The 21693-nt window shown below is 36.9% G+C and overlaps 2 protein-coding genes across 2 annotated transcripts in view; one reads left to right on the top strand and one right to left on the bottom strand.

The window, feature by feature from the left end:
- LOC110185378 (uncharacterized) overlaps positions 1-21693 on the bottom strand; it is a 348293-nt gene that overhangs the window by 16620 nt on the left and 309980 nt on the right. Inside the window, exon 9 of the mRNA XM_086839423.1 lies at positions 13711-14686. The gene's annotated coding sequence lies outside the window, so the exon portion shown is untranslated. The remainder of the gene's footprint in view (positions 1-13710; positions 14687-21693) is intronic.
- On the top strand, positions 15262-16425 carry LOC147642677 (uncharacterized). Its single transcript, XM_086839425.1, has 2 exons — positions 15262-15566; positions 15645-16425. Exons 1-2 carry the CDS (start codon positions 15321-15323, stop codon positions 16407-16409), a joined length of 1011 nt encoding a protein of 336 aa, XP_086695551.1. The 5' UTR covers positions 15262-15320; the 3' UTR covers positions 16410-16425.

Genomic DNA, 21693 nt, shown 5'->3' with positions numbered 1-21693 from the left:
AAAGACTATCCCAAGCCTCAACTTGAATGGAGGACATCTCTAGGGCGGTCAGGCAGCTTTGGATGGTGCCTTGCCGGTCTTTTAGCGCGACTCCCGATTCTTGAGGGACAGCCTGGATGTTGAAGAGGATTTTCAACTGGCTGTTGACCAACAACGGCCGGTTCTCGAAGCGGTCGGTGAGGCTTTGCCAAGCTGCGACGAACCCCTCATTGGTGAGCGGGGCTTTGGAAACAATGGCGTGCGCTTCGCCAGTTGTCTTGGATAGGAGGTGTAACAATTTCTCCACCGGGGTGAGACGCGAGTTGTGAATATAAACCGCCGTGAAAAGGTCTCTGAACGTGGGCCAACGAAGATAGTCGCCCGCAAACACCTCGGTGTCTACCGGTGGTAAACGACAACCGGTGGAAGGGGGTGTGTGGCCACTGCTGGAAGCCAGAGGTGACTGGGCCGCGCCCCTTTCTATTATCTCCTGCAGCTGGGCCACACACCTGGAATAAACGGAGTAGCAGTAGCTATACTTAGCTTCTAACACCGTTGAAGTGTCCGCGCCGTCGTCAGACACGGAGAGCAGTTCGGAGCAGCTCTCGTAACTCTTCTCCACCTTTTCCCACAAAGCCCGGATTTGGTCGCGACGCACTTTACACGTGGACGGAGAGGGCTGGGTGGTTTCTGGGGCGTCTAGAGGTTGGATCTTTGCCGCGAATTGACTCACATGGTCTGTCGTGGCAATAAACTTCCTCAACGCAATGTCGATGGCGGTTTGAGCCATTTTTGTGGTCGAGCAGTGGATTTAAAGTTAATCGGGGAGGGTCGCGGAAATGCGGACTGGGATCTTCCCAAACGGATTGACGGAATCGGCCGTAATTAAAGTACAGGAATAATTTTTATTTAAAATTACAATTCTTTTGTATTTTGGAATATATATATATATATATATATATATATATATGAGTGGTAGTGCGAGCTAGTATTGAATAGTAGTGAATTTGCAAATTGAAATCCTTGTATTTTCTCTTAATATTCAATATATTTCGGACATGGAGGTTTGTTTACATTTTGCTTAGAAAATTGGTAACGAAATGTGGATGGATCCCGTAATAAATTAAATACGGATTTAGGAACGTATTGGTCGGAAATAATTAATTGTTGCCAAATTTATTGATCACGGATGAAATGGTCGAAATAAACCCTTGGCTTTTGTTTGAGATTGAGTTTGGCTGCTATGTATGTAGATTGTGAAAATCGATGCTCAGCGCAGAATAGCGCGAAGCTTGTATGTATGGAGGTATGTGTGTAAATTTGTATTTCTTTCATCTGAATGAAAATAGGATAAATAAAATTCGGATAATTCTAAATTTTTGGTTCACGAAATTTCCTTCAAATTGTAGGTGGCGGATTTTGTCTCGTCGGCACTGTTCGGCTGTGGAATGTATAAGTGCAGGTGCTTGTACACGCTCTAGGCACAAAGAGGAGACGAAAAAAAGATTACAAATAATTACTTGCCCTTATGCGGGCTTGTGCATATATGTATGTAATAACTTGGATGCTCAGCGCAGAATAGCGCAAAGCTTGCCCAATATATATGTATTTATGTAAATAATTGTGGAAATCGTTGCTCAGCGCAGAATAGCGCGAAGCTTGCCCAATATATGTATGGTAATTTGATATAAATAAAAAATAGGATTTATAAAATTCGGATTATTTTAAATCCTTGGCTGACGAAATTTGTTTCTTGAAAAACTTTAGGCTTTGTATTGGCACAGTGGAGCGTCGAGAAGTGGACTGTATTGAATTGTGCGAACAGAAAAATGTGTATGGATACAGCATACAAAAAATTTCGTGACAGCGGCAGACTGTTCGGCGATCAGGGTGAATTCCCGAAACAAGCGCACACCGGCTGGCCAATATTAATTATGCCTTTCTTTTTGAAACACAATTTCACTGTTCACGGAGAACTTTTTTTGCACGGAAATATTAGCACAAGTTTAGAATGCGTGTGTGTGTATGTGGCTGCACATAGGCCTCGACCGTTGGCAAGTGGATGAACAACGGGGAATCGAAGAGACGGCGAGGAGGATGGCGGCGCACACAAAACGGACAGGGATGGAAAATTTCGAAGTTCGGAGGCGAATAGAAAAGTGGAATTTCTCACTACCGTGGTGTCAGGAAAACTCGGACGGGGAGTTGACACGAACGAAAACCAATAAATTTTGCAGCGGTGCGACCGAAATTAAATGTTCGGCCCACTGTCTAAGACCGGCAGCGAGAACAAGACGGAATCAAGCATATACTTATCTCAGCGGAAAAATCACCGGGAACTGCTGGTGAAGGGACGGAAGGATATCCTTATCCGGCTCGAAGGACCATGTTTGTAGGGGGGCGATCCTGCCGCTGAAGATCCTGTCTTGTCAAATGTAGCCCAATGGAAATTCCCACGTCGCAAGCGAAGGTGAAAAGTAAAAGACGGGGGCGTCGTGGGCAAATCAAATGGTCAGCTTTATTGCGCTGCATACATAAGACTAAAAAGCTTAAATGTAAAGGCTGCGCTCCCAACCGATAAGCTACGCTTAACAGTGCGAGAGCGGGCCCGAGAAGTGGAGCGCGAACTAGCCGTCCCTCAGCTCGCTTAGCAGCGAGCGAAGCTCGGGAACTCAGGAGCGGGCGTTCGCGAACATCGAAGAGTGGGCGCGGGGGCGCTTAGACTAGCCCGATAAGCAGTGCGCGAAGAGCCGACTTGCGGGAGTGCAAGAGCGGCCAAAGCTTTGGAGGCTCGGCGGACAGAGGCGGCGCCGCGAAGGGCCCTCTGACGTGAACATTGTCTAAACATCCTTTCCTATTTGTGGCGGTCACACGCTCAAAGTTCGGACTCGTTAGCTCGAAAACAAAATTATCAAATTTCAAAAGAGCACTTGTATCCAAGAGAAATTAAAGAATCAATTAAGCTCTCTTTTAGAATCTTTCGAAATCCATCATGATCCACAAAAGCTCGAAACCGAGGCTTGATGGTTTGCCATCCCAGTTCAATTAGTTGAGTTCAGTTTGAGACACGAAATTATTCGGTCGGTGTTCTTCACATAAAAATTTCTTGTAATAAATTGGGTTTAAATACTGGTCAAATTTAAGGATACTCTATACAACTAGCTATCTAGACCAACGAATTAAAACAATGATTCAAAAGTTGATCCGCTAAAGAATCTACGTGCAAGTAGTATTTTAAACGAAAATCTCGTGCGGTCGGAAAGAAAATTCAAAACAAAACATACCAAAACTAAAAATGGCAACAGTGGCACAACTCTCCGAACTTCACTTAAATCATTTGCTGAACCAAATCAAGGAGCTGCACTATTACGATGGCACACCAAGAAAGCTATCAATGTTCATCAACCAAGTTGATCAGTTGTTGACCCTCTACCGAACACAAGATGCTTGGCAAGCTTACATAATTTACGGCGCTATCAAACGAGTGATAGTGGACAATGCATTGGAAGCTGTGACCCAGGCAGGAGCATCATCATGGATGGAGATCCGAGAAGCCCTCTCCACTTCGTTTAAGGATCACAGACCATACGTGACGCTGATAAAACAACTGGAAGAGACGCTATACTCAGGGAGCATCTGTAAGTTCATCCAGATGCTGGAAACGCAGCATCGTAATATCTTTGATAAGCTAGAATTAGAACGTAACCCTGTAATTAAGAGCAACTATTCTGATATGTTAAAATGGACCATCAAGTCTTCAATTGATAAGAAAATACCAGATAGAATGTACATGTCGTTGGCTCGTAAGGATATTGACACTATCCCAAAGCTAAAACAAGCCTCCATGGAACTTGGTCTTTATCTTCTTGGACGTTGATGCACTAAGGTCAGTACATTCAAGTGGCCCGTATGACACCAGGCACGTGCCTGTTTGGGTTAGGTGTTAGTAGGCGCGATGGAAAATATAGGACAGAATACGAGGAAAATTGAACTACCGGCGTGCTGCCAGATTGTTAGCTTGCATGCTTACTAAGTGTGTTAGTATTAAAGATTTTAATTTGGGAAGGGTATCTACGTTAGAGATTAGTGTGTACAAATCATTATAATTTGCACATAACACTCTAAAAGGTTCATGCAGTTCAAAGGAGGTCCTACAGTGGCGCAACACTAATGGGATATAGGATCTAGTGGCTCTACATGGTACATGGAAATTAAGATGACTCAACAAGTCAGCACTTTCCACATCACCATGTATAAGGTTAAAAGTAAAGGTTATCCCTAGCATCGTTCTACGATTGGCTAAGGACGGCAAGTTTATTAATAGGAGTCTACTAGAGTATGAAGGTAATCTTTGGTTTGCATCCCAATTTAAACCGCGTAGAGCGAAAAGTAAAAAGTTCTTTTGAACCGACTCAATGCGTTTACTATGGACGCCGTACTGAGGGCTCCAAACGCAGCATCCATATTCTAGGAGAGGACGAACTAAGGAAGTATATAAGGATTTAGTAACATAGGGGTCATTGAATTCCTTCGACCACCGTTTAATAAATCCAAGCACACCCCTGGCCCTATTCACCATAGACGAAATATGATCAATAAAGTCAAGTTTTGGGTCCAAGCGGACGCCCAAATCGTCAACTGTATTAATTCTTTCCAAAGAGCAGCCGTTCAGCGTGTAAGTAGCAAGCTTAGGAGCGACACGAGAGAATGTCATTAGCTTGCATTTCGAGCCATTTAAGTTTAATAAGTTTACACGGCACCAAGTTTGAAAATTATTAAGATCTGTTTGTAAATCCGACTGGCAGGCAACGTCATTGTATTGCACGCAAAGCTTGACGTCATCCGCGTACATAAGTACTCTGGAGTTAGTCAAGACTTTGGGCAGGTCATTTATGAACAATGTAAACAATAAGGGTCCCAAATGGCTTCCTTGCGGGACACCAGATGTAACCCTTAGAACATTGGATAAATTATTCTTAAAGAGGACCTTTTGCATCCTGCCATTCAAATAACTAGAGATCCAATTAAGAAGATCACTTGGAAAACCCATTGAATCGAGTTTTCTAACGAGGAGAGAATGGTTAACAGAGTCAAATGCTTTACTGAAATCAGTATAGATTACATCTGTCTGACAATTATTATGGAAGCCCTTTATAATATAGGAAGAGAGCTCCAAAAGATTTGTTGTTGTTGATCTTCGCTTCATAAAACCATGTTGACATGGAGAAATAACCGATCTACAAAGGTGCTGTAAGTGAGGGGTGATAATGTTTTCAAATAATTTAGGGATGGCCGACAACTTAGAGATTCCTCTATAATTGCTGGCATCCAATTTGCTACCTTTTTTGTGGAGAGAAATAATAAACGATTCCTTCCAAATAATGGGAAAGTGGGAGGTTTCTAAGGACAAGGTAAACAATTTCAGAAGGGGATAGCACAGGGCGTCGGCACAATACCTGAGCACACAGCCAGGAATTCCGTCGGGACCTGGCGAATAAACTGGCTTGACACGATGAAGATCTAAAAGGAGAGAGCTTTCGTTTAGGCTAGGACAGAAAATTAAGTTCGATTTGGGTATGTCGTAGGAATAAGTCTGGTATATATACGAAGAGCTAGAATAGGTTGTTTGAAAAAACTGCGAAAATAGATCGGCTATTGCCTGATCATTATTTGCGGTAGTATTTTCAAATGAAAGCGAGGAAGGATTTGTTTTAGGTTTACGTTTAGTGTTAAATTATAAAACTGTTTTGGGTCCTGTGAGAACTGGGCCCTACAACGAGTTAAATAGTTTTTATAACACTGCGCGTTCAGCACGGTAAAGTTTGACCGAGCTGATAAATAAAATGAAAGGGCAGATTGAGAACCGGTGATTTTAAATTTAGCGTACAGTCTAGATTTTTTATTTTTAAGTCGGCTCAACTCTTTAGTAAACCACGGCGGTTTATTCGAGCTTGGCGGATAATATAACGGAACACATTCAGTAAAAAATGAATTCATGGCACTGTAAAAAATATCAACGGCAACTGCCATGTCAGTGCACATGTATAGATCAGACCAATTGAACTCGTTTATAAAATTATTCAACCGTTCAAAGTCCGTTTTGCGAAAACATAGGACTTTATTGGCTGGACGATCAGAAATATTCTGTACGTCACACCCAATATCAAGAGTCACATCGAAAGTTGGATGATAAGGATCTTCGGGCTGCGTCAGAGGCGCCACCCTTGCTAAACTGACTCTCGCAGGATCAGAGACGAAGCAAAGATCGAGCAAGCGCTGTAAGGAATTTCGAACATGGTTGACTTGAGACAGCGAAATGTCAAACAAGCCAGCGATAAAGTCATGTTGTGTAGGTGTATGGAGAGTATTGGTGGAATTATTTGAGCACCAAATAGCACCAGGGATATTAAAATCTCCTAGAACTACCAACTGGTCTCTATCCAAAAGTCTACTGGAAACCATCTGAATAGCGGAAAGGTGATTCCAATAAATAGGAAGTTCCGACAGTGGAGATATGTAGGAACAGGTAATAAAAATGGAGCTACCTTTAATAGATAGCTTCACACAGAGGAATTCAACATCGTTACATTCCTCGAAGGTTAATAATTCTGACGTGAGTGAGGAGTCCACCGCTATTAGAACTCCACCCCCGCGTCTGATAGGGCGATCTAGCCGATATACTGTGAACAGAGCTGGAAAAACTTCGGAGCTCAGAATCTCCGGCTTTAACCAGGTTTCTGTGAGCACAATAACCTGAGATGCAAACGAAAGGCTATCAGAATACAAGTTAGGAAGCTTACTACGTAAGCCTCTTGCATTCTGATAGGAAATACCTAAGGAGTAGGTTAGTTTTTTGGGTGGGAATTGGAAGACGTAGAAGGTGCAGTGGTAATTTCAGGCCTGGGAAGAGTTATTCCTACAGGCCGCTTTTTCTTTTTCTTCGCCTCGAATTCCTTAACAACTATGTACTCTGGCCAGAAGTTGGGAGAGCAAATAGTGTTAAAGAGCTCGTTAGGGACATTTATTTTGAAAGATGAAATGTCCCTTGCGTAAGAAAATTTGAACTTTTCCACCTTTATCTTAATTTTTTCGATGCAAATCCTGAAGACATTTATTTTCAAAAATCAAAAATTCAAAAATAAGGGAAACAAAAATCTAGGTAATAATCAAAGATATTACAACAACAAACATAATACAAATTCTTACTATTCGTCTACGTATCAAAATAATAATCAAGCCAGTAATTCGAATCGAAATACCCAGAATCGTAATCCAAGTAACCCTACTATTGTTGACCCGCAAGTATATCACAATTTTAGGAATAAGTTAAATCAAGCTAGGCAGAATAACCCATTGAATCATCAGCCCTTTACTTCGCAGAACCCGTGTAATAAGACAAGGAGAAAGTAGTAGTGGACAGATGGATGGATGTAGACGTAAATTTTCATGAAACTGCTTTGCAAACCTCGGACACGGGAGAAGAGGAAGAGTCAGTCCATATGTAAGAATTGAGTATCAGAACAATCTTTTAAAAGAAACTAAAGAAAATCTTACGGTATATATAATTAAGGGCGCAATAAATTTAACGAAAAGTATAATGATTAAGCCCAATGTAATATGTCCCTTTGAACAAAAATTTTATGCGCATAAATTTTCTCAAAATTATGATTTCCTGTTAGGTCGCCTATACTTAGAAGATACCAAAGCAAAGATTGATTATGAGAAGGAGACTGTAACCTTAGGTTCAAAAACCTATAAATGCAGGAATCAACAAGATGCCTTGACCCAAATAAAAAGGATGAGACCTCACTAGCAAAGTGTCTCAGTTCAAAAGCAAAAAAGGTTAACACTAAAAGAAAACAAAAAATGGAGAAGACCGCACCCCTGAAGTGCCTTACTCCTAAAAACAGTAAAGTTGCAGAGGATGCAGATGCAATGCAATCCGATCCCACATCCATTGCTGATGAAACAATTAACTTCGCGATCAATAACGAATTTCGCGAATGTAACGAGTTTAGACTCGAATATCTCAATGTTGAAGAAATGGAATGTTTAAAGATGGTCCTATACAAATATAGAGATATTCAGTACAGAGAAGGTGAGAATTTGAGTTTCACTAGTACTATTAAGCATGTTATCCAATCTCAGCATAAAGACCCGGTTTATCGCAAACCATACAAATACCGCCAGAGCGTTGATCAGGAGGTAAACAAACAAATTAAAGAAATGATAGAGCAGGGTATTATCATAATCAAAGTCCCCCTATTGTTCACAAAGACAGCGTTTTCAACCAAACATGGGTACTACGAATATACCCGCATGACCTTTGGCCTTAAAAATGCACCGGCAACTTTTGCTGAAAGATTTAATCTACAAAGATCGTTTAGTATACTTGGATGATATCATAATTTACTCCACTTCATTGGAGGAACATATTTTATCATTGAAGAAAGTCTTTGGAAAATTAAGGGACGCTAACTTAAAATTGCAATTAGATAAATGTGAGTTCATGAGGAAGGAAACAGAATTCCTAGGACACATTGCCACTACTAATGGAATTCGACCTAACCCAAACAAGACGATGGCAATCACAAATTTCCCATTACCAAAAACTCCTAAACAAATGAAATCATTTTTAGGATTATGTGGGTTCTATCGCAAGATCATTCCTAACTTTGCTAAGGTAGTAAAACCTATGACCCTAAAGTTGAAAAAAGGAGCGGTAATCGATACCAAATGCAGAGATTATGTAGAGTCATTTGAAAAACTAAAGGTATTGATAATTTCAGAACCGATTTTAATCTACCCTGATTTCTCAAAACCCTTTTCCCTAACAACTGACGCTAGCAATATAGCAATTGGTGCTGTTTTGTCACAAAACCATAAGCCCGTATGTTACGCAAGCAGAACGCTAAATGAACACGAAATAAACTATGCTACTATCGAAAAATAATTTTTAGCTATAGTTTGGGCAACAAAATATTTTAGGTAATATCTATTCGGAAGGCCATTTGAAATATTAAGTGATCACACACCACTGGTGTGGCTTAACAACATAAAGGAACCTAATATGAAACTGCAAAGGCGGTAAATCAAATTGAATGAATTTGATTACAAAATTAAGTATCTTCCTGGCAAAGAAAATTATGTAGCGGATGCTCTTTTCTGCACAGTAATAGAAGAAGCCATGGTTGGCGAAATTGCTGACAGCATGGATGCAGCAATTTATAGCGCTGCTGAGGATAATTTAAATTACATCTCCATCACCGAAAGACCCTTAAACAATTTCTCTAGGCAAATCGAGATAGTAAAAGGAGAAACAGATACAGTTAACACGAGTCATTACTTTCAGAAATTAAAAATTGAAATTACATATAAAGAATGACGATCGAGTTGGCTAAAATCCTCATCAAGGAATATTTTTGCACAAAGAAAAGCACTCTTTATTTCCCAGATGACGGCGACTTTCTGATATTCCAAAGGGCGTATATCGAAATCATAAGCTCTAATTGTTTCACAAAATTGTTGCGATGTACTCAGAAATACTGATATTCTGACATATGGGCAATTCTCTGGTGTCGAATGCGACATTCGTACGCATTCAAACTAAAAAAACACATGTGCCAAGACTTTATTTTAATTTTATAAAAATTGAAACGTATAGCTCTTGGTTAGCACTATAATTGGTGCAAAGGTCGATTTTGAACCCTTGTTTGTTTTCAAGATATTCACTAAAATGTACTGCGTTCGCACGCGACAAAAATAGAAGTTACATTTGAAAAAAACCAGTTTAAGCTCTGATTTCAGCGAAACGTGATGAAAAATTGTAGTACAATAAATTTTAATGAATTACGCAATGAATTATCTTACTAACGTATTTTGTTTGATTTTAAAATATTAAGTAGTTATTTTTTAAATTCAATTTTAGTCCCGGTCGCACGCGACATGTCGCACGCGACAGTTTGGAAAGCGCTAATTCAAACTGAAACTGTACGAATATTGGTGATCGGATATGTCCTTTTGCACTTAATATTGAATCTTTGGGTTTTTTATGTCATATTAGAAACCAAAAGTTAAAGCAAAATGGTTCGGTTTAAGAGATGGGCATCAAAACAAAACATGCCATTTTTTATGCCTTTTTTTGATAAAAACAACATTATTTGCGTTTGCGCGTGTTTGACATCGATTTTTTTTAAACTCATTTTATAAAAAGAAAAATTCTCTTAGTCTTGATCATCCTGACCAATTTTTAATGTAATCATGTTAAAAATACTTGTTTTTAAGCAATTTTAAGTTTTTGGCCGCGGTGCACGTTTCTGGAGAATTGCCCATATGCAGAATTTAAAGATTTAATCTTAAAGAAAAATAAGGAACTTTTACACCCAGGTATAGAAAAAACCATTAATTGGTTTAAAGAAGAATATTACTATCCTGACAGTCAGAAACTCATTCATAATATAATCAATGAATGCAAAGTTTGCAACATAGCTAAAACTGAACATAGGAATACGAAACTTGTATTCGAAACGACACCCGAAATCCTAAACGCTAGAGAAAAATATATATATTCATTTTTATCTAACAGGGAACCAAATCTTCCTATCTTGCATAGATGTCTATTCGAAATTAGCTACCCTTATTGAAGAGAGATTGGTTAGATGGAAAAGGAGCCCCCATGAAGATATTTAATGACATGGGAAAACCGCAAGAAATAAAAGCAGATAACGATTCAGCGTTTATGTGTATAGCATTGCAAAACTGGCTAAAATCAGAAGGCGTAAATATAACCATTACAACAAGTAAAAATGGTCTATCTAATATAGAAAGATTTCATAAGACTGTAAATGAGAAGCTCAGAATTATTGGTAGTGAACAAAATATAGAAGATCGATGCACAAAATTTGAAACGATCCTATATGTTTATAATCACAAAACAAAGCTCAATACCACTAAAAGAACTCCAGAAGCTATTTTTCTATACGCAGGAAGCCCCGATATTGATGTACAACAAAATAAAATTAACAAAATTGAGCAGCTAAACAAAAACAGACATAATTATGATGTTGATACGAAATACAGGCAATCCCCATTAGTCAAAAGTACGGTGACCAACCCGTTTAAGAAAACAGGTCAGATTAGACAAGTGGATAACACTTTGAAGAAACAAAAGAAGACTAACAAAAGTAAATACGATAATTCCAGACCCATCGAAGAAGATTAAGAGATGCCCCGTTTTCCCCTTAATGAGTATATGTCTGGCAATCATAGCTCTTATTACCGTAGTCCAAGGCAGTAGCATAAAAGTAAATACAATAAGTGCTAAAAATGGATACCTATTATTCCAAACAGGAGTTAGGGAAATACCCACAACTTACGAGTATCACTACTTAAGCATAAACATAACTAAGACCATGTTAATGTTTGAGAATTTATTGGATGAAGCGAAATATTTTCCTGATGTAATCCAAATAGATTACTTAGTTGAAAAACTAAAAAGGGAAATAAATGGTTTGAGAATAATCAAGAGAACCAAACGAGGTCTGGTAAATATTGTAGGAACAGCGTACAAATATTTATTCGTCACATTAGATCAGGACGACAGAGATGAGTTAAAAGGCAAAATCAATAACTTGTCAGAAAATTCCGTTCAGAATCACGATTTGAATATGATTATAGATGTGGTAAATAGCGGGATAGATATCATCAACAAATTCAAAATAGAACAGGAAAAATACCAACAGGTGGCATTACTTATTTTTAATTTACAACAATTCACTGAATATATTGAGGATATAGAAATGGGTATGCAACTCACAAGACTGGGAATTTTTAATCCGAAATTACTTAAACACGAAACATCCACTTGGCTTAAAACAGATACAAACGAAATTTTAATTATTTCCTATATTCCTAGTGAGATAATTAAAGTCCGAATATTCAATATAGTCCCATATCCTGACGAGTCCAATTACATCCTTACCGAATCTGTATTTGATAAGTTTTATATTAACGAAGATAAGGTCTATAACACACATACAGGTAAACCAATTTTCGATAAATGTTTGGTAGGAATTATTAAGCAAGAACCTACTGAATGCAAATACACTAAAGCACACAAAGACTTCCAAATCAATTATGTAGAACCAAACATATTAGTCACCTGGCATATTCCAGAAACATTTGTTAATCAAAATTGCATCTACAATAGAGTTTCTATACAAGGAAACAACATTATTAAAATAAAGAATTGTATTATGCAAATAGTCACAGTCAATTTATATTGTTAACAACATAACCAAAATAAAACCGTTGGCATTCATTCAAACAAAAGATATAATTAAATCCCATGTAAAATATTACAGCATGTTTCAAATCATATGTCTTACATCTTTTTTCATTACAATCCTAAGTTTAATATTGTATGTCACCTATAAATTTAAGAGTATACCTAAGAAACTCATTGTTAAATATAAGAAAACACAAGAAGAACAACCGATCCCGGGACAAATTGTAAATGATCGGGTCATACCGGAAAATAACATCATGATTTATCCCAAATTAACCGCCTGAGGATAGGGTAAATTCAAAGGTTGGGAGAGTGACATATCCACAGTCCCATAGACTTTAGCACATGCCTACTTCTTCCACATATGTAAACCTATGAATCATCATCGAATGATAACCATACAGTCATCGGACACCACAACTCCACACGAGTCTGAGAGTAGAATAAACACAAGTCAAGCCATCCTAGTCAGCCATCCTGGTCCAATAAGTTGAGTTCAGTTTGAGACACGAAATTATTCGATCGGTGTTCTTCAAATAAAAATATCTTGTACTAAATTCGGTTTAAATAAAATAAAATATTTTTTAAACTTACGAATAACCAAGTATTTAATTATATATATTACAAGAAAAACAAGAAAGAAAGCTAACTTCGGCACGCCGAAGTTTATATAACCTTGCAGATAGAACTTCGATGATTATGAATTAATACAATATAAATTATATATATTTATGTTAAACAACAATGAAGTAATACCTGCTTTCACTTCATTCACCTATACACAGAATTGCATTTTTCCTCTACGTCTAACGATCGTTTGTATGGCATATATCATAATATAATCGTCCTATTTTCATAAAATTTGACACAAAATTTAAGACTATTATAAAAGGGCAATATCTCAAATTTGATGAAAATGTGTTGAAAACTAAGAAAGGTATACTTTTGCATTCCTATTGGAGCTATATGATATAGTAGTCCGATTTTCATAAAATTGTAGAATAATATTAAATGGCTATATCTCAAATTTGATTCAATTTTGTTGAAAACTGAAAATGTTAAAATTTTTTTTTGTCAAAAATTTCTTTTCATTCCTATGGCAGCTATATGATATCGTCGTACGATCCGGCCTATTCCGACTTATATACGAGTGAGAGTATATAGAAGACTAACAACAAAATTTCATTCAGATAGCTTCAAAACTGAGAGACTAGTTTGCGTAGAAACGGACAGACGGACAGAAGGACAGACGGACATGGCTAGATCGACTCGGCTGTTGATCGTGATCAAGAATATATATACTTTATATGGTCGGAGGTGCCTCCTTCACTGCGTTGCAAACTTCTGACTGAAATTATAATACCCTGCAAGGGTATACAAATTTATATATATGTATTTAAAAATACACTGCTTCGTAATTATACTAGGTTTATTTTATAACTCACCAGAAGTTCCAAGTCCAGAATATGTTAATATAGAATAAAATATTTGTACCATCACGCCCTCATCTTGGTCACAAAGTGTACTTAAACAAAATGGAATTTGCAGTTTACTAAATGCCCAAAAGGAATGCGAAAATCCTTTATATGTTTCACCATGGTCTTGCAGGCTGGCACCCTGTTCTGTTCTCAATTTTTCTATACGATGTTTGGATAGACGTCTTAGAGTGTTTTTTAAAAATCCACCCAACTCCTGAGGCTTTTTAACTAAGTTCATATCCACTAATTGACGCCTGCAGGTAACAACATTTTGATACAATCTCAATCTGTCTTCATTGGTTGTTCTCTTAATTTTTTTTGAGCACTCCGCAATGTTTAAAATCCAATTTGATAAAGCAGGGAAATACGATATAATTAAAGATCCAATTTCATTTTTTTGTGTTGTTTCAAAAACAAAACATTTTTGGGTATCAATCAGAGATATCTTATCAGAGAAATTCTTGTTTAGCTGATGCATATTTCTATTCAGTGATATTGTTATAAAACTGTCACTGGGATCTAACATAATGGATTCAATATCTATGTACTTAAATTGGTGAATAATAAATTTGTCTTCAGGTTGAACAAACATTATTCCATCACAATGAACTGCCAGATATATGTTATTAACGAAATTCCAATAGCCTTTGTATGTAACTGCATACATTGTTGTGCCATAAAGAGGATACTGCATTACACAACTTAGGTATAAAACTTTAGCGGTTAGCTCTTTTCTGGATGATCCGTATTGTCGGTGGGCTTGTGCTAAAATTGGTATCCAAAATTGTTGCTCTCTTGTTTTTGATATTCTATTTGGTAAGAAGCTATTTATATCCGAATAATATTCTGGCTTCGGCTGATTAGATGGATCTCCCAATGCTACTTGAGCTTGCAAGCCTGCAAGCTGAAGAGCCACTTTCTCACTGACCGGGAATTCGTCTTTCTGAAAGAATAAATCCAGAATATTTTTAATATATGAATTTAAATACAAAGTAGGCAATACAAAAGTAGACGTTATTATATTAACTGCCTTGCTCGGAACAATAATCTATATATATAAAAATGCTCTGTTCGTGTCTACATCCTTCATAGACTCGAAAAGTTCTGAACCGTTTAAGCCCAAATTTTTACACAACATGCGTTGAGGTTCCAGCTCGGTTATTGACTACTTTTGATGTTGATAGCTTATCTGCGGTTGCGAATATATCTATTTTTTTAGCGTTTCCAAGTGCCCCTACTGCTGCGCCATCTACAGGAAGCCAGCTGAATCAAAGCATTTCCTGTCAAACATTCAAAACATATTAAAAAAAGAAACTTGAAAAGTTCTAAACCGTTTAAGCCCAAATTTTTAGAGAACATGCGTTGAGGTTCCAGCTCGGTTATTGACTACTTTTAATGTTGATAGCTTATCTGCGGTTGCGAATATATCTATTTTTTTAGCGTTTCCCCGTGCCCCTACTACTGCGCCCTCTACAGGCAAATCAAAGCATTTCCTGTCAAACATTAAAAACCTATTGAAAGAAGAAATTGGAGATACAAATTTTATTTTTTGTTCAGGTTCAGTAAGAAACGAAGTCATGCCACCAAAAAAGTCGAGATTGGGTCGTTGTATTCGCAATACAGAAGCAAAAAGACGTAAGATTACGAATATGACTGACGAAGAACGGGCCTCCTTCCGAGAGACTGAGCGGCTGAGAGCAATGCATGGGAACGCGTTAATATTGCTCGCAGGGGATTTCAGACAAACGTTGCCTGTGATTTCCCGATCGACACCAGCTGACGAGATAAATGCTTGCCTGAAATATTCTATATTGTGGAAACATGTACGTACATTACAGTTGAAGACGAATATGCGTGTCCAGTAACAGAACGATGACTCAGCCGACGTATTCTCACGACAGCTACTGGACATTGGGAACGGAAAGCTGCCAGTCAATGAGACGTCGAGAAAAATAGTATTGCCCGGGAATTTCTGTAATTTAGTTACATCGAAGGAAGAACTTATCCAAAAAGTGTTCCCCAATATCCGAATAAATTATAGGAATCACGATTGGCTCAGTGGACGAGCGATTCTCGCTGCCAAGAACAAAGATGTCTACCAGCTCAATCATGTAATCCAAAAAAGCATAGAAACTGACGAAATTACATATAAGTCGATAGATACCGTTGTGGAGGCAGATGAAGCAGTTAATTACCCTACCGAATTTCTAAACTCACTTGATCTGCCTGGAATGCCACCACACATATTGAAATTAAAAATAGGTGTGCCGATTATCATGCTCCGGAATATAAATCAGCCGAAACTCTGCAACGGTACGCGACTCGCAGTCAAGAAATTGATGAACAACATAGTAGAAGCAACGATCATAAGTGGTCCTTTCAAAGGTGAAGATGTCCTCATTCCTAGGATTCCTATGATCCCGACAGATACACCGTTGCAGTTCAAGAGATTGCAGTTTCCCATTCGTTTGGCGTTTGCAATGACCATAAATAAAGCTCAAGGTCAATCTCTGGAGTTGTGTGGTCTGGATTTGGATGAAGATTGTTTTTCACACGGACAATTATATGTTGCGTGTTCACGAGTCGGAAAACCAAAAAGTCTTTATATTTACGCGGAGAATGGAGAAACAAAGAATATTGTATACCAACAAGTATTACAGAATTAAATTAATTTGAAAATGATTATTTTTTGTTTGACTTATTTCTTATGCGTTCAACCACAATATGCCACAGAGAAACGTGGCAGTCCATTTGGAGAATGGTCAACGTGTCTATTTCACAGAAAAAAATGTGCAAGAAAGAGTCCTGAATCGGCCAGCGACAACTCTGACTGCCTTCTTCACCTTATGCCAGGAAGATGATTTTGCCAGAACCTTGATGTATTCAGAAGTACCCTCTTAACCATAATATGCCACAGAGAAACGTGGCAGGGCACAGCTAGTTTAAAATATGTATTAGAAGGGAAGCTAACTTCGGCATGTTGTAGTTTATATACCCTTGCTGATAGAACTTCGATCACAAGAAATTAATACAATATAAATTATATATGTATATTTATGATAAAAAAAAATCATTTCAGTTTAGCCTGCTTTCATTTCATTCACCTATACATATTATAATTGCAGTCTTACATTCAAAGTTTTGCATTCTTCTCTATATCTAGCGATCATTGTATGGCCGCTATATGATATAGTGGTCCAATTTTCATAAAATTAAAACACAAATTCACAATTATTTTCACCGCCAAACTTATTTTAGTTATTATTCTTGTTGTTATTGACAGATTTCTCTAAAAATTTTCTGTATTTAAAAAACAATCAGAAAAGGAAAACAAAAGATAACTGTTCGTAGGACAATGGTAAAGGCAAAAGGCTATATATATTTTTATTTTAATATATATAGATATAGTTTAATAAACTCAATACAACCCAATTGAAAGCCTTCATCGATACCAAAGCAAATTTTTCAACTATTAATAAAGTAACTTATAAGATTTTTGCTAAAAAAAATATTTAATATTAATAGCATTAAACTTAAAACGAAAATTAATTATTTGTAAATATAACACTGTAGATGCATCTATTCTTTCACTTATAGCATTTTTCTATGAAACGTTAACTTTCGAATTCCTTTTTGTCTTGCTTCTGCATAGGTCAATCTACGCGATAAATAAAATTTTAGGGAAATCAACAAGAATAACAACTAAAAGAAATCTGGCTGTGAAAATGTTCGTCGTGTAAATACTTTTGACTACCTTTGTAAAAGAGCTATATCTCAAATTTGATGAAAATGTGTTGAAAATGTTATTCTTTTTTTAATTTTCCGATTTTTCCTATGGCAACTATATGATATAGTTATTTGATCCGGCCCCTTCCATAATATATACAAGGGAGAGTGTATAGAAGACTAACTTCTAAGATACTAGTTTGCGTAGAAACAGACAGAAGGGACAAACGGACATGGCTAGATTGACTCGGCTGTTGATGCTGATATAGAATATATATATTTTAATGTGAGATGAGTCCTTCACTGTGTTGCAAACATCTGACTAATATTATAATACCCTGCAAGGTTATAAAAATAGTAGACTGATGGAGTATATGCTGCAATGGCTCGATTATTCGAATTTACGGTTATGAACACAACAGAGCTTGTATTTCATGGGTCAAAGTAATTCGTACATCAGTTGAGAAAGACTGGACCGATTTGGATGAAATTTTTTTTTTCAATTGTTTTTTTTTTTTTAAATTCGTTAGGGCCACAAAAGATGTTGACAAGTTATAGTTATTTTTATTTATTATTATTATTCTTTGTGTCCATCTTTGGTTTACAGGACTTTAGAGTATTACTTTGAGTGTGTACAGCAGCATGAAGTATTGGCACAATTTAACATGTATCGATATTAATAATGATGTCATCGTTTTCTCTAATAAAATGCAGAATCGATCTAGCCAATAATTCTAAATGATCTACAATTTCAATTTAAGCGGATTCACTTCCTAGATCGATTGGCTTTTGTGATAACAATCAATTAATTGCACGGCCAATCGTTGGACGTCTGTTGCATTCCATGCTTTTTGCATGGTCAGTACATACAAAGATGTATAAGTATAAGATTAGTAACGCCATACGATTTTTTTGCACACGATTTTTTCGTGCTGGCTTTTGAACTGGCTCCAGGCTCTCTCGCACTTTGTTCAAAAGCCAGCGAGAGAGCGCTCTAGAGCCAGCCGCTCTCTCGTGCTGGCTCTAGCCGCTCTCTCGTGAGCGGCTAGACTCTAGAGTCTAGAGCCAGCAGCACTCTCACGCATACAGCAATGTTTTCGTGATGGCTCTAGAGCCAGCAGCTCTCTCATACGCATACAGCAACATGGCGTGCCTCAAAATACCGATTTCGCGGTTGAATTTATTACAAATTTGTACATTTATTTTATTTTATTTTTATAATTTATGTATATATTTATATATGGGCAATTCTCCAGAAAGGTCCACCGCGGCCAAAAACTTAAAATTGCTTAAAAACGAGTATTTTTAACATGATTATAAAAAAAATTGGTCAGGATGATCAAGACTAAGAGAATTTTTCATTTTCTAAAATAAGTTTCAAAAAAATCGATGTCAAGCACGCGCAAACGCAAATAATGTTGTTTTTATCAAAAAAAGGCATAAAAAATGGCATGTTTTGTTTTGATGCCCATCTCTTAAACCGAACCATTTTGCTTTAACTTTTGGTTTCTAATATGACATAAAAAACCCAAAGATTCAATATTAAGTGCAAAAGGACATATCCGATCACCAATATTCGTACAGTTTCAGTTTGAATTATCGCTTTCCAAACTGTCGCGTGCGGCCGGGACTAAAATTGAATTTAAAAAATAACCACTTAATATTTTAAAATCAAACAAAATACGTTAGTAAGATAATTCATTGCGTAATTCATTAAAATTTATTTTACTACAATTTTTCATCACGTTTCGCTGAAATGAGAGCTTAAACTTGTTTTTTGCAAATGTAACTTCTATTTTTGTCGCGTGCGAACGCAGTACATTTTAGTGAATATCTTGAAAACAAATAAGGGTTCAAAATCGACCTTAGCACCAATTATAGTGCTAACCAAGAGCTATACGTTTCAATTTTTATAAAATTAGTTAGTTTGAATGCGTACGAATGTCGCATTCGACACCAGAGAATTGCCCATATATATATAAATAAATATTATTTCTAAGTCAATTGAATTGAATAATTATAAATACATATATAAATATGAATTTAAATGGTATTTTTTTGTTATTATAATAATAATATTTAATATATGTATATATTTAATAATTCAAATATATAATATACATACATATTTAAATATTGGAATTAAACGAAGTATTTTTATTTTTTGCATTACTTATAAAAATAATATAATTAAAAATAAAGAAAAAAAGAACAATATAAAGGGACTCAAGCACTTTAAAAATGTAAACAAACTAAAATCAAAACAAACAAACACATCGATATGCACATGTATACATCAGCTGTTTTTGCTGCCGTTCTCGTCCCCCTCTCTACCTAACAAGCGGTCTTCAGCCAAAATATAAAATTTTAATTTTTCGTCGTTGGGCATGCGAACAGAAGCACACACATATTCACGCACACATGCGCACTTTTTTGTTCTGTGTTTACTCATACATGCAAACGCATTCTATTTTTAGATATTTATGCTCTCAACTTTTGAGAGCAGGGAGAGCGCCATTGTCGTTTGAAACAAAAAATTAGCCTCATATTGCAAAACGAATGTATGGCCGTGAGGCATCTTATAAGTTATAAAGTCTTTGGTACATATGTACAAGTGGCCCGTATGGTTTAAGGATTAGTAGGCGCTATAGGAAATATAGAAAAGAGGACGAGAAAATAAACTACTGGCGTGCTGCCAAATTGCTTGCCTGAATGTCTACTATGTGGGTTAGAATTAAAGTTTATAGTTTTAGAAGGCTATCTAGGTTAGAGATTTATGTGTATAAATCATTATAATTTGCACACTGTACTCTAAAAGGTTCATGCAATTAAAAAGAGGTTATACAGTGGTCCAACACTAAAGGAATATAGGATCTAGTATTTCTACTTGGTACATGGAAATAGAGCTGACTCAACAAGTCATCACTTTGAACGTCACCATGAATGAGGTTATAGATAAAGGTAATGCAAAGCATAGTTCTACTGTTGGCTAAGGATGGTAAGTTAATTGGGAGGAGACTATAAGTGTAAGAAGGTAATCTTCGGTTTTTATCCCAATTTAAACTGCGTAGAGCGAAAAGTTAAAAGTTCTTTTGAAACGACTTGATGCGCTTACTATGGACGCCGTACTGATGGCTCCAAACGCAGCATCCATATTCTAAGAGAGGAGGAACTAAAGAAGTATATAATGACTTAGAAAGACTGGTAAGTGACGTCCTTGCATTGCATGCAAAGCTTGACGTCATCAGCGTACTTAAGCACTCTGGAGTTAGTCAAGACTGAAATCAGTATAGACTAAATCTGTATGATCTTCGCTTAATTAAACCATTTTGACATTGAGAAATAACTGATTTACAAAGATGCTGCAACTGAGGAGTAATTATGTTTTCGAAAAGTTTAGGGATAGCCGACAACTTAGAAATTCATCAATAATTGGAGGCATCAAATAAGGGATAAGGTAAACAATTTAAGAAGATTGAGAACCGGTGAATTTAAATTTAGCATATAGCCTAGATTTTTTTATTTTTTAGTCGGCTCATAGGATAACGGAACACATTCAGCCATCAAAGTCCGCTTTGCGAAAACAGAGGACTTACTTGGCTAGACGGTCAGATATATTCTGTAAGTCAGACCCAATGTCAAGAGTCATATCAAAAGTAATTTAATAGGGATTTTCGGGTTGCGTCAGAGGCGCCACTCTAGCTTAACTGACTATGGTGCTGAGATAAAGTCATGTTGTGGAGAAGTTGGGAGAGTATTGGTGGAATTATTTGAGGAGCAAATGATTTCTTCACACAGAGGAATTCAACATCGTTGCATTCTTCGATAGTTTAAAATTCTGACGTGAGTGAGGAATCAACCGCTATGAGGACTGCACCCCACTAAAAAATCTTCGAAGCTCAGAATCTCCAGCTTTAACCAGGTTTCTGTGAACACAAAAACCTAAGAAGCAAACGAAAGACTATCAGAATACAAATTAAGAAGCTTACATCGCCAGCTTCTTTCATTCTGATAGGAAATATTTAGGGAGTAAGTTAGTTTTTGGTTTGGGATTGGGAGACATATAGGGCGCATTGGTCTAATCAAGCCAAGGAAGAATTATTTCCAAAGGCTGTTTTTTCTTTTTCTTAGCTTCGAACTCTTTCACAACAATGTACTGTGGCAGGAATTTGGTAGAAAAAATTGTGTCAAAGATTTCGTTAGGGACGTTTATTAAAAAAATAT

Source organism: Drosophila serrata, unplaced genomic scaffold (genome assembly GCF_035046125.1).
Source record: "Drosophila serrata isolate PLE 108 unplaced genomic scaffold, ASM3504612v1 contig_373, whole genome shotgun sequence".
Classification (NCBI taxonomy): Eukaryota; Metazoa; Arthropoda; class Insecta; order Diptera; family Drosophilidae; genus Drosophila; species Drosophila serrata.
Note: the sequence above shows the minus strand (reverse complement) of the source record. Positions and strands in the feature narration are given on the sequence as shown.